At 36.9% G+C, this 18583-nt stretch overlaps 1 protein-coding gene across 3 annotated transcripts in view; it reads right to left on the minus strand.

The window, feature by feature from the left end:
- Positions 1–1134: 1134 nt before the first annotated feature.
- The window catches only part of CANX (calnexin), a 30648-nt gene continuing 13199 nt past the window's right edge, over positions 1135–18583 (minus strand). For all 3 annotated transcript variants that reach the window (XM_043467011.1, XM_043467014.1, XM_043467013.1), the window contains exons 2-15: positions 16326–16502; positions 15991–16064; positions 15532–15590; positions 14917–15058; positions 14410–14491; positions 13759–13951; positions 12167–12356; positions 9818–9931; positions 9068–9224; positions 7734–7949; positions 6734–6853; positions 5733–5859; positions 5471–5550; positions 1135–3561 (exon numbers count right to left, since the gene is read on the minus strand). In XM_043467011.1, the coding sequence (XP_043322946.1) occupies positions 3508–3561; positions 5471–5550; positions 5733–5859; positions 6734–6853; positions 7734–7949; positions 9068–9224; positions 9818–9931; positions 12167–12356; positions 13759–13951; positions 14410–14491; positions 14917–15058; positions 15532–15590; positions 15991–16064; positions 16326–16499 (1782 nt within the window). In that variant the 5' untranslated portion in view covers positions 16500–16502 and the 3' untranslated portion in view covers positions 1135–3507. The remainder of the gene's footprint in view (positions 3562–5470; positions 5551–5732; positions 5860–6733; positions 6854–7733; positions 7950–9067; positions 9225–9817; positions 9932–12166; positions 12357–13758; positions 13952–14409; positions 14492–14916; positions 15059–15531; positions 15591–15990; positions 16065–16325; positions 16503–18583) is intronic.

The following is an 18583-nucleotide window of genomic DNA, read 5'->3' on the forward strand; positions in this document are numbered from 1 at the left end:
GCTATTCTGAATCGAGAGTATCAATCTGCCCTCATATGAAAGTATTTCAAAAGTTACAACTACTAAAAGAAAAAAAGCCGACATGAGGAAAAGGATATGAAGTCTCCTGGGGAGGGGGGGTGGGCACAGTAGAACTGCAAAGGATGATGCTTTAGTTAAAAAAAAAAACGGGGAGCCTGGCCTGCGAGTTTTACGTTTAAAAGATGGTCTGTTAGGTAGAACCGAATCACACGACAAAACCCAAATAAAGACAGTTACACCCTAGTACTATACCTAGTAAGCAAAGGAAGTGGGAGACTAGGGAAAAAAACAGGAGCAATCAAACTAGACAGTCTGTTGGGTCAAGAGAAACTAGAAACAGGTATTGGCACCCTAACTGCTAAAAAGAAACAGTAGGTGCCAAAAGGCTACAAAATGAGACACCATCGACAGCTCGACATTTGGTACAGTAACTTCTTACTAGGCCAATGAAAATGTTTTAAAAGCAGAAGAAAAAATTGAGTCTTTATTCAAATAGTACGTGTCTTTATACAAGTGCAGTAAAAAATACAAGTGACCCACCAAAGCAAAAGTGCTTAGGGCTCATGAACACCGTAACAGTCCTCTTTAACCATTCTTCAAACATAAATTTTACACCAGAATTAAAGTTCCTTTCTAATGGGAAAGATAATTGTAACTAGGAGCACTACATTTTGTGTACTCTTCAAAAAGCAATTCAAAAGCCTAATACTACATAAAAAGTTTTGACCTAATGTTCTAAAATATCCCTAAATAGGAATATAAAAGATGGAGTCTGATTCCAAAAGTCATTTATTTTTGAATAAAAATTTTGAAGTTAAATGGTTTCCATAATCTACAAGAATATTATCTACAAATTACCCCTCTTCTTCCAAGCTGCTAGTCATCCTATACAACTGAAACTACTGAACCCCAATCCAACAGGAAAAAGAGGCAAAGCCTACTTTGAATTATATTCACCTTCATGTGGTAAGATGAAGTAACTGTTTCACTGTTCATAATAGTTTCTGGGTATTAGCAAACTTTCATGTAGTAGCCAATTAATGGAAGATTAACCCACTACTGAAACAGTAAAAAAAACAAACTGAAGGTTATTTATGAAGTTCAGTCAAAAGCTGATGCTTAACACAGGGCTTTAATGTAACACCATTTAGTAATGCCAACAATCTGAGAAAAGTGGAGTGTGTTATGGATAAGAGAAATTGAGGAACACATCTGATGCAGTAGACATTTTATATCAATGGGGCAGATAACCAGCATGTAAAATAACATAAGTGCCTTTTAAAGAGATGAATACTGCTGCTGTTCATTCATTAATGTCAGACTTCTAATTAGGAGGCTGCATCTTCAACAAAGTGGAATACAGAACCAAGAAAATACTTTTTATTTATCTTTGTTTTTTGGTGGTTCCCCCCAACCAAGGACTGGGGGGGGGGGGTGAGGGGAGACAAACGTTGCTAAATTACCCTGGGTATGATAAATTAAATTACCCTGCAAATGAACAGTCTACTGATTTATACTGGTTATCCCACACCTCAGCTGGAAAAAACTGTAAAGGAAGCATGACATGCAATGTCCATTTAGGGTGAAGAAGGCAGACTTCTAGAAATGCAATGATCCCACACACTTACTTCAAGGAGAAACCTGCAGACATTATTTTCAGGTCTTGCTAAGTAACTGTTTATTTGCACTCAATACATTTGGGAAAGTCTGCTACATAGCTAAGGTCACTGTGACCACAGAACAACAGATGAAAAAGGATAAAGCACTCAACAGCAAGAAAATGCATCCCACCCTCGTAAGAATTTAAGTGAACAAGTAAAAAATTGAAGATAAACAGATACAGCCTTCATCTTTTACGAATATACTTCCTCCCCAATATCTCCCCAATATAAACACTCTGGAGTGTTTATATATTCAGTGCAAGAAACAGTATCATCGGTACATTTGCAACACCTCTGAAGAAACAATAAAGCTAAAAAAAAAAAAAAATCTAGTTCTGAATACATTTCAGTGTGGTGTAATAATGATATTATTACACTAGTGATGGGGGAGAGGCTCTGATAGCACCCATCTGCATTCCACATGAAAAAACAGACCTAAGCTCATTTATTAAAAATTCTACAAGCCACATAACTTAAAAAAAAAAAATTTTTAACTGGACTGCTTTATCATGTAATTTAAGACACAACTGTTACATGAACTGCAAATAAAGATTTAAAAGGTTTAGCAGCTACAAAAATCAGAAAACTCATGCTAAAAGTCACTCCCCCATAAATACTTTTAGCCTGTGTTCAATTACAGTCAATTCTGAATTGGCTCAACTCTGGATTAGACTTCTGAAGTCTTTAAACGGAGTAAAAGAAATGGTAAAGATGAAGGATAGTATTCTATCCTGTACTTTGACCCTGGAAAGGTGTGGGTCTGCTTAACAAAGGAAGAAGAAACATACACATAATCACAATAAAGCTTAACACTATGCAGAGCTTATAATCATTTTTAGCAATGGACTGCAAGCTGCGCTGTGAAGACAAAATGCATAGCAGAGGAGAAAGCTCTTGGGAATTTGGGGAACTTGAGAAGATAAGACAGTGTCAACACAGTGGAAGATGTGATGAAAACACGTGCATCTACTCTGGAGCTCACACATGGGGTAGCTCCTTGAGAAGCCACCTGCTGGAGAAGGCTGGAGCCCAGACACCCCTGGCGTGTGAAGGATGAGTGCCTGAGTGCCGTCTATGCCACCTCGTCCCCTAACTGCAAAGCTGTGTGGGAACTGAGCTGTTCCAAGGGCAAGAGAACACACATACTTTATGGTCTAACCAACAAGTGAAATGTTTTTTCTTTTCGTATGTCTATTTTTAATATAACTTCAACAGAATCTTTATTTAAATTTGGGCTTCCATCCAATCACTCTCAATTTCCTTAGAAGAAATTGAATAATGGAAGCAAAGCAAAACAAGATTATAACCACAAATGACAGCATTTTAGACATGATTATCAATTAGGGGACAAAGACACTTACATGTTTTGTAATACCAAACTTAAAAATCAGTTACAATTCACCAACTTCAAATTCATCCCCCTAACATTTTTAAAGGTTGGTTTTATTTCTGCACGGACAGATTAATATATTAAATTAAGCCAAGATTTTTAAAGACTGGAAAAGTTCTATCACTCTATTTTAAAAAACAAAGATGTTTAAAAACAAAAGAAATTACAAGTTAGTTGCTTCATGTTACATTTCACAACAATTATGTTAAGCTTTTCTCTCTACAGAAACAGGGTCCTTTATGTCACAACTCCAATTATTTACTGCTAGATGTTTAAAATTACATGGGCGAGTGTTCAACTGGAACCTGTTGATGGTGATACATCTGAAGGTTTTTTGAGTTTCAACCTAAGGTGTGCCAGGTCCTCTCCTAGGACCCACACTTGCAGGGGAAGGGGAGGGAGAGAAAAATCACAGATCAAGTTCTTAAGATTGTTTCACTCTCTTCTTGGCTTTCTGTTTCTTGGTGATCTGTTCAAAATTTCATCCTCCTGTTGGTTGAAAACACAAGAAATTCACTATAATTAGCATTTTTTTTTTAAAGTAAAAATTCACCAAGTTTTCAAGATCAACCAGCTGAGTATAACTCATTTGAAGAAAAACAAACAAAAAAATGATTAGAAGAAAATGCACCAAAAACAAAGATTGGCTCGGTGGTGGTAGAATTGTGTGTGTGTTATAATTAATTCAGTCTGTTTTCCATAAATATGCACCTTTCTAAACCTAATCCATCAACATGTCCTTTAAAAAGGACCAAACACCAGGCTATCACATGTTATTCTGCTTAATCCTGAATAATCTACTGGCCTATGGATATATTAGTCCCACTTTGAGGCTGAGAAAGCATAGATTCATGAGGACTAAAGGCTATCCAAGCCCAAGCCAAGTCCATAATAATACTCAAGACTACAAGCCCAGGGGCTTCCCTGGAAGTCCAGTGGTTAAGACTCCATGCTGCCAGTGCAGGGAGCACAGGTTGGAACCCTAGCTGAGGAAATAAGATCCCACATGCTGCATGGCATGGCCAAAAGAAAAAAAAGACTATAAATCCAGTGCTCTTTCTATGCTACACCCACTTATTGTGTGAGGAATTTGGGGGAATATAAAAATAGACTGGCCCCTACCTGAAAGAATTCTGCATTCTAGTTGAGACAGCATATATCCATTGAAAATATAAACAACATTGACCATTATCAATAGAAGGGCAGAGTTGTGGTAGCTGGAAATGAAAACTGGGTAGTTTCCAGAAAGGATCAGAATGAAAGAGAAGTGCTGAGAAAAGAGACCTTGGTGAGAATGACATGGACTATTCTCCTTCCCTCATACCTCATATCCAATCCGATCAGAAATCCAGATCAGAAACTCATGTCCTTCTCTATTACCCTGCTCAGAGCCACCATATCTTGCCTGGATTATTACGGTAAACTAACTAGGCTCCTTGATTCTCCTTGGTCTGCAGAAAACATCAAAGCCAGAGTAATTAGATCCCATCAGTCCTTTGCCCGTAGACTGTGAGGCCTGCCTATTTCACTAGCAGGAAAAGCCAAGTACCATACAGCAGCCTCAGAGGCCTCACCTAACCTGGAGTCCTCCCCATGTTCTTTTTCTCCATCCTCGTAATCTACTGGCCATGCTGGCCTTCTAGACTACCATTTCAGGTCCTTTTAGTGGTTGTTTTCTCTGCCAGGAACTCTCTTCCCATGGACATCTCCATGGCACAGTCTTTTTACCGCTTTCAAGTTTTTGCTACGCTGAGGCCTATCTATCATCTTTAAAATTACATACAACTCACTCTGCCCCCAGTACTTCCAAAACCTTTTTCTGTCCTTTTTATTTTTCATACCTCATTGCTTTTTATCATACTGTTCATTTACTTCCTTAAAATGCCCATTGCTCACTGTTTCCTTTCACTAGAATTAAGCTCCCCAAAGGTAGAGTATTTTTGTCTTGTTTGCTAACAATGCCTGGGACACAATGACTCCAGAAATATTTACTGAATGAATGAACGAATGAATTCATCAGCAAGAGGGACAAAAATTTTAGAATGCAGTGATTTGTCCAAGAAATAGCTTTAAGGGCACAGTGAGGAGAAACAGATGATGAACCAGGACTATAAACCATCTGAAGCTGCCATCACTAGAAAGCACTTTATTAGTCTTCCCTTGCCTCTGCTTATTACAGAAAGCCATTTTCAGCACAGAAAGTATTTTTGAGATTCAGATGTAATTTAAAAATTGAATTTTTTAATGCTAAGAATTCCACTGTTACAAAATTGGCTATAACAGAATTTTTACTGTCATAGCCATTGAAAATCATCTTATGAAAATACTCTGTACTTAAATGTACCTTCATCTGAGTTGCTTGAAACATAAAATATACTCTCCCCCCACTTTCTATTACCTCTGCTTTAGGCTTCCTGTCTTCCTCCTCTTGACTGACAGTGTCACCATCTTCTTCAACATCACTTTTTTGCTTCTCTTCTAAGAAATAAAAGTAAAACAACTGAGCAAAATCTTACACTTATTTTTTGGTAACTAGAAAATTAACATTAGAACACACTTCTAGAATCTAAAACAATCCTGACAGTAACTTGCTTATAAGGGTTTAAAGCAACATCTTAGGGTGCTGGCTTAGAGCAGATACTTTGGGGTCTACTTCTTACCAAGTTTCTCTTCACCTTCCTCTTCCTCATCTCCCTTTTCCTTCTCCTCTTCCTTTTCTTCTTCATCCTCCTTCACATCTGGCTGAGGAGCATCCGTCTTTTTGTATTCCACAGGACTGGCCTGTTTCTGAAATATTCCCCCAAAGCGCAACAGGTTTGTTCATATTTTATGTATTATATTACCACGTAATTATTGAATGCCTATGAGCAAAGTTCTGTACAAGCAGTATGCTGGAACAGATACAAAGAAATGTGTAAGAAGGAATTGCTGCCTGAGAGCTTCCTCTCCAGTGAGCATGTGTGGTTCAAGGTAGAAAGAACAGTACAAGCTAAGGGGTCAGGCAGGAATGTGCAAGTCTAACTAGTCAAAGGTGACTGAGTAGCACATATATAGAACAGTGGTGGAGGATAAAGCTGGAAAAGAAGATTGGGGATTAGGTTACAAAATGTCTTGAATGTAGTATGAAGCACAAGTCTGCTTTAGCAGAAGTAGAGGGCCTAAACAAAATTTTCTTTTTTTTAACTGCATATAACAAAGACTAAACAAGAAAAACTACAATAAGGCTGTATTACTCCTGTATGTGGTGTTTGGGGGAAAGGGGGAATGCTGAAAAGAGAAATGGATAATGAGAAATCAAAGACTGAATTATGAAGTATATGAACAGAAACAAGTATGCCAGCAGGAAAAACTAGTTTGTGCCCAGATGGGTCAGTTTTATATCTGTTTTTTTTTTTCCTTTCTTCTTTTCTTTCAGAAAACTGCTGCCAAATATGAAGGAGTGCAATACACTAGACTAGCAACTGAGGGGCTAACAATCCTACTTCCATCTAGGCACAATACATGGCCACTGAAAATAGTGAACAGGGTTTCAGAAGTCAGCACCAAATGTGGCCCAGTCATTACTGAGCTGCTACAAAGAAAAACCTCTGGCAATATATCTTGGTTATTTTTAACATGGTAAGAGTGAATCAAAATAAAACAAACCAACAACAACTCATACCTTTCCAGAACAGCAGAAGAGGATGACAAGAAACACAGGCAGAGCTACAGTCAAAATGTAGACCACCCAGAGCCATGGGCGCTCCTCAGCTGCCTCAATCATCTGCCCCACTACACCTGGCTGGAAAACAAGACAGCACTCATTTCACGGTCTGGCTTTTGACACTAAATATAGGCAGTACTGTCCCACTGTTAAATTACTGCATGGCACTGCTCAGATACCATTTCACAGGATTCAAGCCTAGATGTCCATACAATGTAAAGAGGAAATAAAAGAAAAGTCTCAATTTTCCTGTTGTCTTTATCATCAAGGGTATTTCTCTTTCCTAGGTGTGAAAGCTGGCTTTCCAATTACCTGCAAAGATTCTTAACCTCAGGGACCAGTGAATGAAGAATTTCTTTATCTTAGTGTGTCTCCAATTTTCAATCTGGCCTTATGACCAATTATTTGAAAATTCCATTTTTAATAAACCAAGATTCAATATTTAAGAGTGCATTAAAACAGATCCTAAAGGGAAAGCTTTGTTACATCTTTGTTTTTAGCTGTTTACATTGGAGGACAGTTGGTTTACGGAGTTGTACTGGTTTCTGCTGTACAGCAGAGTGAGTGAGTTATACATGCATCTGCTCTTCTAGACTCTGTTCCCATACAGGTCACTAAAGGGCTGAATAGAGTTACCTGTGCAACACAGTAGGTTCTTATTAGTTATCGATTTCATATGTATTAGTATATATGCCAATCCCTGTTAACTCTATTTTAACACAATTTTAAAAGAAATATCATGCATGTAACACAAATATAGACTCAAAACCTTTGTATTAACCTACTGAAATCATGTCCAAAACCCCAGTATTTTGTCTTTAGTAAACACAGGTCCCACTTTCTATGACAACATTCCCAAATAAGGGAAAAGACAAATCTTAAAAGATCACTCCTCACAACAGTAGCAATTAGTTACCTATAAAAGACATAAATGCACAAGAAACAAGGAAGCACAAACCTCGGAAGCCCCATCTGCAGCTTTCTTCAGACCCCATCCATCATTGGCCCAATCGTCAACCACTCTTCGATCACCACAAATGATAAAGTTGTCAAAAAAAATGTCCGAAGTCATAGACCACAGTTCCAAACCAATAGCACTAAAAGGAGTCATTTTGAAAGGCTCTAGATCTTCAAAGAAATCTGGATTTGGTATTTTCCGTGGTTTCCAGATTCCCTAGAGAAAATTATTTTAAAAAATCATTTCAGATAATGATCAACACAAATTTACAGTGAACCTAAATAAGATGAATTCTGCATTATCTGTGAAGTAAGTGCTGACTGTGTGAAACTTAACAGGAGGAAAACAATAAATGCTATTAATGTCTCTAAGAGGGCTGAATTCCAACTACTTCCAATTTCTACTTTCAGTTTCACCCATGACCTAGATTCAGACCAACACCTTGCTCTACCTGGCACATTCCAAGAGCCTTCACTCTGACCAACTAATGGCTGGTAGGAAAGGGAGCATAAATCAGTACAGACTTCTTCAGTGGTGAGGTGTACACAAACTTCAACCAGATATTTCACCTCAGACAACTACCTAGAGAAACAGTTACCACATATACTCAGACGAGTACAAGAAAAATTACTGTAGCAAGGATTCTAAAAGCAAAAATGGCAATTCACCTAAATGTCCATCGACAAAACAGCTAAGGGGCAACTTTTCTTATTGTCTGCACAACTAAAAATACACTTAAAAACAGGAAAGTATACACAGTCTATATGTAGAGATACAACTTACACTTTGAAGTAAGTTGTAAAGTAGAAATTAATGATTTTAAATAATCTGACTAGAACAGAAACAGAAGTGAGACCAGGGTTGGAATTGTTACAGACCCACAGTAAACGAAGCTTTAAGGTATCACCACCAGTATTATCATCTCATTTGAGCTTCAGAGTCTTTCTATAGCTGAAGATACCGAGGTCAGGCAATGAGCTAACTCATGGTCAGGAAACCAACTCTCATCATAGTCCCCTATCCATGCTACCAGAGACTGCCAGTTTGGATATTTATGGCTGCAGCACCCCTGCCACATGGCAGCAGGATGTCCAAACCACAAGTTTTCATGTTTGTTTTTGTTATAATGCAATTATGAAAGCTCATCTTTCCACTTTCTAGGTTTATCTTTTCAACACAACACCTAAGTTCTCTCTTAATTCTGAAGTTTACTTTGTTTTTAATTCAGTTGTTTGGACATAGAGGATCAATCTGTGGCAGCCTCATTACACACTCGAGAACTATCTGAACACAAAGAGCTCAATGAAGCAGCTCAACCATCAGGAAGTACTAACCTGGTAGTTAGGGTTGTCAATCATGGGGGGCTTCCATCTGCCCTTATAATTAGGATTGTCAATCATGGGTCGCTGCCAGACACCGCACCCAGGGGCCGACTCACACTTAGGGTTGGCAATCTGAGGAGCCTCCCATTCTCCGTCCATATCTTCATCCCTGTGGAGATATAAACAAACTACAAGTGGGTTCTGTAAGCAGGACTATGAAAAGCTACCCCAGGGCTTCCCTAAAATCCTGCAGGAATATTCAGCGGCGTACTACAAAGCATCATTTTGTTTTCGCTTCCAGTAACAAAGGATTTCCTGTGACAAATACATTAAAAAGAGAGATGAGGGACTTCCCTGGTGGTCCAGTGGCTAAGGCTCCATGCTCCCAATGCAGGGGGCCTGGGGTTCGATCCCTGGTCAGGGAAGTAGATCCCACATGCTACAACTAAGACCCAACACAGTCAAAGAAATAAATAAAAACAAACATTAAAAAAAAATAAATAAAATAAAAAGAGAGATGAAAATGTAATCAATTTAGTCTGTGGAGCTCTACACTTAAGTTTGAACAGTTGAATACTGGAGTGGGTTGCCATTTCCTTCTCCAGGAGATCTTCCTGACCCAGGGATTGAACCCAGGTCTTCTGCATTGCAGGCAGACACTTTACCGTCTAAGCCACCAGGGAACTCCTGGCTGTATTTAAGTATTAACTTTTATGTCAATAAAAAAAGCAGGCAATGTTAAAAGTTAACCAACGCTCATACCAGTCCTCTGGCTTCTCTGCATCTGGGTCAGGTACATATTCAGGCTCATCATCTAACCAGCCTTCAGGCTTTGTAGCTTCTTCATCTGGAATCTTAGCAGGAGCATCTTCATCCCTTAACACAAAAGAAAAAGACAATTAATGACAACACTGGCCACAGAATTACAATGACTACAGTGTGGTCCCACTTTGTGAAATAGCTCCTCCTAGAAATATCTAAAATCATATGCAAGGGCCTAGTATGCAGAATATATAGAGAACTCTTACGATTCAATAATAAAATACAATTTGATTTAAAAACCAATAGAGGATTTAATAAACATTTCTTCAGACATACAAATGCCCAAAAAGCACATGAAAATATGTTCCACATTACTAGTCATCATTTTTGAAATGCAAATCAAAACCACATAAGATACCACTTCATACCCAGTAAGATGACCATATTGAAAAAGGACTGATAAAACTAAGTATTGGCAAGGATATGGAAAAAAATGAAACCCTCCTACATTGCTTGTAAGAAAGCAAAATGGTGCAGCTACCTTGGAAAACAGTTTGGCAGTCCCTCACAAAATTAAACATAGTTACCATGTGACCTAACAATTCCACTCCTAGGCATGTACCCAAGAGAAATGAAAATGTATATTCACCCCAAAACCATTCATTTGAATGTTCATAGCAGCGTTATTCACAACCATAGCCCAAAAAGGGAAACAACCTAAACGTCAATTAAACAAGGAATGAGTAAATAAAATGTGGTATCACCCATACGATGGAATATTATTCAGTCATAAAAAGAAAGTATCGATACAAGGTTCCACATGGATGAGTCTTAGAGTCTTAAAACTATTATGCTAAGCCAAAGAAGCTAGACACCAAAGACCACATATCTTATTAATCCTATATCCAGAATGGTCAAATCCATAAGGCAGAAAGTAGGTAAGTGGTTGCCAGTGGCTGGTGGAAGGGAGAAATAGGGAGTAAGTAACTGCTTCATGGGTATGGGCTGCTTTTTGGGTCATAAAAATGTTCTAGAATTAGACAGTGGTAATCACTGCACAATACTGTGAATATACTAAACCAGTAAACTGTACACTTTAAAACGGTGGATTTTAGCGCTTTAACAGTCAACCTTCTAAGTTTATCAAGAAGTACCTAATTTCAAAGCTTTATGCAGTTACTGTAAGACAGTGCTACTTTAGCTGGTAAGCAAGGACATCTCCTATTCTTGGTCAGGGTTATGCTTATTTTAGAACTATGCTAGTTTAAAATTGTGTTAGGACTAAAACTTGTCTATCATTCAGCTGACCTTTTAAGCTCAACATTTACTTCTCCTCCCCCAAAACAAAACAGCTAGTTAAGGAATACAACAGTGAACAAGGTGAGCCCAAATCTAATGTTCACCAAACATACAAATAAACTCACCCTTTACACCAGTGCAGCATGTAAGTATCAACCAGAATTTTACTATGAAACCTAAGAGGATGCTTTTACAAATGGAAGATCAGTTTTATCATTTCTCTTTGTTCACTTTCTAACATTTCCACAAGTCAACCATACCAAGACTTCAAACAGGGTCATATGCAAGAGAGCAACCCACCTGTTTTCATTTCTTGCCACTCTCCAATTTGCATCCTACATAGAAGACCGCTCAATTTCCCTCGCATGTGTTACGCTCGCTCCTGGTCCTCTACTTTTGCACATGATATTCTCCTTCAACCAGGAAATACCATTTCCCATCTTTACCAGTCAGTTATCTCTTGCCCACTTTCAATTCTCAATTTAAAAATACTGAAGTTTGGTATACCTGGTGCTCCGGTCACCATGGAAACACCTATTAGGTCATTCACCACATGCATGCCAACCTCAACTGCCTGTCTCACAGCTAGAGTGAGAGCTGTGCAGGCAGCCGTGTGCCTGTGGCTCTGTGCTCTGGTGCTCAACAGAGAGCAGAGATCTCCTGAGTACTGTTTAATAGGAGAAAGGCTATTTTCCAAATCAAAAATTTAGGACTCCAGCTTTAAATTGAATTGTAGAAGCATGGGAAAGGCCAGGCCGAAAGATGTGACGTTTCACCACAAACCGTGTTGCCACAGGCAAACCGTGTCATTAGTTTCAGCATTTAGTAGCTTGTAAAATGGTGTGAGGCAGTCCAGATGATCATGACAGCCCTGGTGATCACTATGTGGTCACTAGTATTTTCAGCTACAGTAGTCTGCATTTTTCCCAACATTTAGATTGCATCACAGATTATTCAAATTATCCAATTTCAACCATTACTGGATTGCTTAAGCCACATGGAATATATGAAATGCTCCACTGCATTCAAAAACAGGTACCAAAGACTCACCAGTCATCTGGTTTGACAGCATCAGGATCTGGTATTTTTGGTCTTTCATCCCAATCTTCAGGCTTCCGGTCTTCTGGGTCCTCAATTTCACGTGAAGGATTTACAGGAGGAGTCATGTCATTTAACAGATTCCCACTGTTCACAACAGATTGGTCCACTAATATTTCAAAACTATTATCTGGATTCAAGACTGAAAAAAATTAAATGCAATTTTAAAAAGTTAATTAGCCACTTATTCCCAAGTTTTCTTTACCACAAAAGATCATATTTCTTTTTTTTTTAAAGATCATATTTCTAACAGAAAGCAGAAGCACGGAGTAGTGACTCTGGGTATTAAGAGTCGGAACATGGTCATGGAGGCTTAGGCAAGTTTGTACTCTTTTCCTTATCTATAAATCATAAACATTAGTTCTTCAGGTTTTTAGAAATTAAACAACAGGTAAAATTTTAAAACACCAAAATATTCCATGAATGAACATAAAAACATCAAAAAACCAAAGGTATGCAAAGTAACTGCAATATTGGTTTGTCACAAATGGTTACACACAGGTCAACAGGCAAATAAGTTTATTTAATATAACAGTCCCCCAGTAGAAGAGGTCCATTTCCTCATTTTCTGAGTTAGTATTACCACGATCTATGTTGCCAACAGTTCCAATCACACAAACCTTTTATTTAACCACAAATCTACTCAGGTTGTACTTTTGGAATCCACTGAAGAATGCAAACATAACTTTAAATCTATAAAGGTATCTTAAGTGAAATTATGCTAAAGCCTGGATCCTACAACTAAATGTCTAATAGGCAAGTGACTAGATCACAGCACATCCAGAATACTGTGGAAGGTAACAGAGTTCTATGCTGCTCTCCTAAACGATAATGAAGGTGATCAATGTTATCAATGAAACATACTCTCATAGAAAATTCTCACATGTTTGTGAAGAGAAAAAGTAAAATATACTTAACCTTTAATATAAAATTATGTGTTTACACATATATACATGTTTATTCACATATGGCCAAATACATATCACAATGTTGATATTTCAGATACTTTAAATGTCTTTTTTCCTTTCAAATTTCTATGCTGAATATGTATACTTTTGTTATAAAGAAAAAAAGTTATTGCATTCTTTAGGAAAAGAGGCATGACTATATGTGATCTCAAAGCAGCAGAAAAAAGCCTTATGAATATAAAAACCCCATTCCAATGTCTGAATGATTATACTCAACTGTCTAGGTGTTGGAGCATCCAAACAAGTTCAACTAGAAGACACTGAGAAAAACTGTACACACATTTCTATTCTATGTCCTATTACTTAACGCTCTACCAACAAGAAAATAAACAAAGGCAGGAGATGAGTGGAGATTAAGCAAAGAATCTCTTTACGGGACATACAAGCTTTTCTTAAAACCTGTTTCTCAATTCAACCTAAGGAAGAAACATTTCTTTTAGTGCTGAGAAACTAAGTTCTTCTCACCACTAAGATATTAAGTCAACAGAGATTGTTATTTGCAGGTTTATAATCTTTAGAAGGATGATAAATGGGTAGTGCCAAAAAAAACCCAAATTAATTAATAGTTTTTCTTACTTAATGTATAAAGATGTGTTTTCTTATCAGTAAAATAGGTCTTTAGATCTGCATCTGGCCTCTTAGCATGCTTTTCTTCATATACACCCGTTTTGGGGTTTTTGTGGCGGAAGATGAAGTGCAACTTATAGTCCTCTCCACATTTATCTGGACCAAACATAATCGTATACGGGGTCTTGTCATGGAACTGATCCTTCAGAAACAAAAATGAATTAAGTAACTCAAAGTGTTGAAAAGCAACTTTTCAAAAGTATGATACATCCTCTTACAAAATCCCAAATAGTGTCCTATTTATTCATTTATGAGATTTGTACAGATACCAGTGAAAAGTAATAACCAGAAATTACCAGAAATTTTACTGAGAATGTATGAAAGTGATTAAAACATAAAATAATGCATTTATCTAGAGAGTTACTGCTTCTTTTATAAAGTTTGCTAAAACTAAAAATTACATGGGACAGAAACTAAGAAAGAACTTCAAAATTTACATTTCAAATAAAAAGCACAGAAACGTCAAAGTCGATATTTTCAACTTCCAAGATATTTCAACAGCAGGAAAGAAGACCTTTCACAGGTCTTAGCAAATTTTCTTTCGTTTTCTCTGAAATTCTTAAAAGATAACTGGGTGGCTACATAAACAAAAGTACTTACCAGATTGAGCTCTGGGGTTTTGGAAAGTAGTTTCACATAGGCACCGCCACATTCTATCCCATTTTGGAAATTAACCTCATACCTAATTTTAGGGAAAAAAGCAGAAACCATATGGCATTAACTTATTTCCCCTTTCCCTCATTTTGATCACATGTTTTATTACAGGTTATATGTAAAAATTTCATCTTCTATTGTTATGTCCACCCAATCCTCCAAAATTAAATAAGCAAAAAAACCCAAAAAAAACAGAAAAACGTAATGCAGATTCCCAATAAATACTTTCTGCAAAATCCAGAAGTTCATTTGGTATCAGGAGGAAAAATAGCTGATTTATTTCAAAATAATTTATTGGGCATGAAAAAAAATGTTACAAGATGCTGAAACACATCCTAAAATTTCTATTGCAACATGTAATTTTTATTCTCATTATTTTTTACATAGAGTAACAGTTTTATAACATGTATCATTCTTCCCAGAAAGCTTCTATCAACCAAGTGTTTTACTCACTGAACAATGAGAGGCTTGGTATCAAAGATGAAGGGCTTGTTCAGTTTAGTAGAGATAGCATGGTGTTTGGCCCGAGACATCAACACAAGTCCTTTATCGCCTGGAAGTTTTGTTTCCTTCATTTCATCTACCTCCCATTTTCCTGCAAGACAACAAAAAAAAGTTCCATTCCCTAACTACACCTCTGAAGATCCTTAAATGGTAATAAATAAAACTCCGAGTTGTATAAATTCATCACACGGACAAATGTTTAACATGTTCCATTTACCTCTGATAGCTGGCCTATTAATATTAAACACACATAACTGATAAATATTAGGATATAGTTTTTAAAAACCCATAATAGCACATGCATTTTACCAATGCCTAGAAAAGACCTTCCATGTCCAATACACAGCACCATGGGTCATAAATTATCTTTCCACTTTATAGTATAAAAATTAAAATTAAACAGGTCTAACCCTATAAAATATAATGGGACACACAAAGATAGCAAACTTCCAAGGAATAACCTTAAAATATATACATACTCCTTTTAAACTAGCCTTGAGAGACACTATGGAAACATACCGTATCTCAATCTGCTATTGTATCTAAATCAAATGCAACTCTCACCATCATATTTGGCAATTTCGTCATCAGTGTCATCTTTCTTGGCTTTGGATAAAATCCACCTGTAATTAAGACATCCCCCCAAATTAAGATTCAAATTATATTTGGCCTGTAAAAAGAAAGAATGTAAATAATAATAAAAACAGGGATAATCCAGCTCTTCTTAGCCCACCTAATCACTGTACTTTCAACTTTTAAATGTCTTTCAAGTAGTGATAATATATTATACTGGAATCAAAAATCTGTAACAAAAAGTACCAAACTCATGAAATAATCTCACTTTTTAAGACTCAAGAGAAAAAAAAGTTTTTCTCAAAGAAGGGTAAAGGGGAAAGAAATGGAAGCAAGAACCACATGTTCTAAAAGATTTTTCCTAAATGGGACTGAAAATATAAAATACTATTCTATCTTATTTACATGACGTTTGCCTCTTAAGATTTTTTCCCCCTAAGAAACACTTACCCTGACAGAGTTCCTCTGTCAAAGGAATCAGCAAAATACACTTCCCCGGTTGGAACTGGAGCTTTGTAGGTGACCTGTGTTAAATATAAAAATGAATTAAGGATTAAAATATTCTCAATAGGATCTGTTCTCTTGGTTTGCTTTCAAACTTGCATGGCCAGCCCTCAAATTCAACCCATATAATTTATCTTTGGGACAATATAACAATGGTTGACAGAGAGAGCAGTAAGTATTTTACCAAATTTTGCTTTCCCTGTGGTAAGGATCCAAAATTTACCTTCATCTTTTGCTTATCTCAAGAGGCAAAACGAACAGAGTCAAAGATCATGGCAAACCTTTGGCGATGGTGGATTGCTGGCATCTGGCTTCGGTTTTGAGTCTTCTACCTCTTCAATGACGTCATCCAGGTCATCCTCGATGTCAATCACATCATCGTCATGTCCATCGTGAGCTTGAACAAGAGCAGTTCCAAGGACCAGTAACATACACAGCAACCACTTTCCTTCCATGATCTAAGTATTTAAAAAAGAAAAGTACAGTTAAATGTATCGCCTCCTTTCAAAAATTTGAACCCCTCTCTTATTTAAAATTAAGGCTTTCAAATCAGAGCTGATAGGAACTTTACTGTATTTCGTTTTACAGATAGAGAAAGTGAACTCAGAATAACAGGTTTTCCTAAAATCAGTTAAAAGATCTAATTTCAAGAAAAAATTCAATATACATCAAACATACACAATTGTCCCCATATAGATTATCATGTTGGCTACACAGACCTAGGGTGTTCAGATACAATTTCAAAATAACTTCTTGCATTTGTAAAAAGCTTTAAAATACACAAAGCCCCTTTTACAGAATAGTTTAAGTGAGTTAAAACATTACAGTGAAATAACACAGGAGTTAACCTGCCTCACATTAAAGACTTAATTTAGATTAGATGCTGCTGTTCTCATCCAAAGATCAACAAGCATAGGTATTGTTTTTAATTAGTGCTTTAAGGGACTTCCACTGAACCCCGTGTAAAGCAGGGGACTTGAGTTTTATCCATGGCTAGGGAACTAAGATCCTACATGCCACGGAGCAACTAAGCCACAATTATAGACTCCATAATCCTCAACAAGATTCTGTATTAAAAAAAAAAGATTCTGCATGATGCAATCCCACCTGTCAGCAACTAAGACCCATAAGCCAAATAAATAAATAATAAATCAGTGCTTTAAGATTCAACAAAAAAAATATATTAAACCACAGACCAACTATTTTTGTTTTTTTTCTAAGTCTTTAAGTGTCTTACATATTATATTAGACTGTCATGGATGGTAGTCAATCCTCTTTCCAAAACCACAGATCTAAAGATTATTTCTGAGCCACATGGACGCACAAAATGATTTGGTAGTAGGCAGCATAGAATTTTAATTCTGCAAGACAAAGAGTTCTGGAGATGGATGGAGGTGAAAGCTGTACAACAATATTAACGTACTCAATGCCACTTGAACTTGATGGTTAAGATGGTAAATCTTACAAGTATTTTCACTACAATAAAAAAGATTTTATAAAAATAAAGAAAATAGCTTAATTTTTTGGTCGCTTGTAAATCAACTTATTCTAATGCTGAATTTAACGCCTAATTCTTTATAAATGCTATAATCCTTTAAAGCGAGTTACTATATAGAACTAGATTTTCACGTATCATTTGGTGGTATTTCTTTTATTTATAAATCTTGGGTACTGTTTTCACACAATGAAAGAAAGTAAAGCTCACTGGATTCCTAGGCAGCACAGAAAATAAAAGATTTTTATAAAAATAAGAAGTCACTCATAATTTTTCCTAGGACTGGTATTAGAGTTTAGGAAAACCTCTCAATGTCAAAATTCTGCTATGGCTTCTTATATACCAGGAAATGCCAGTAATTTCAATTTCACTGGTAAGGCTTCTATTTTCTACCACCAAAATAATATAAAATGGCATAGCAATATTGCTTTGATTTACAACTACATTGGATTCACTGAAACTAAACAGGCTGATTCAACACTTTTATTTAAATCAACTGTATACAACCTAACAAGTCCTCACAGAAATAATGCTATAAATGGTAGTTGAATTCCCAGGGATAAACTATAAATCAAATTAGCCCACAAAATAGTTCAAACTATCTATGCATACAATTATTACAACTTTCTAAAAGGCAAAATGTGGTAAGCCTAGTAGCAACGAAGTGAATCACAAAACCAATGTGCTGATGTTAAAGCTGCTGCTCAAGGAGAAGCTAACCAGGGAGATGAACTACTCACCTCTCGAACATGGGAGTCAGGCAGGGCTTAGTGAGGGAGAGTACAGCTGCAGAACAGCAAGATTGACTTTTTTCTCCGTAGTTTTTAATTTGTTGATATACTATTGCTATGTTATGGGCTTCCAGGTGGCTCAGTGGTAAAGAATTGGTTTGCCAATGAAAGAGATGCACATTCGACCCCTGGGTCGGGAAGATCAGCTGGAGAAGGAAATGGTAGCCCACTCCAGTATTCCTGCCTGGGCAATCCTATGGAGGAACCCGGCAGGCTCCAGCCCGTGGGGCTGTAAAAGGTGTGGACAGTGGAG

The sequence above is a fragment of the Cervus canadensis genome, chromosome 4 (genome assembly GCF_019320065.1).
Source record: "Cervus canadensis isolate Bull #8, Minnesota chromosome 4, ASM1932006v1, whole genome shotgun sequence".
NCBI lineage: Eukaryota > Metazoa > Chordata > Mammalia > Artiodactyla > Cervidae > Cervus > Cervus canadensis.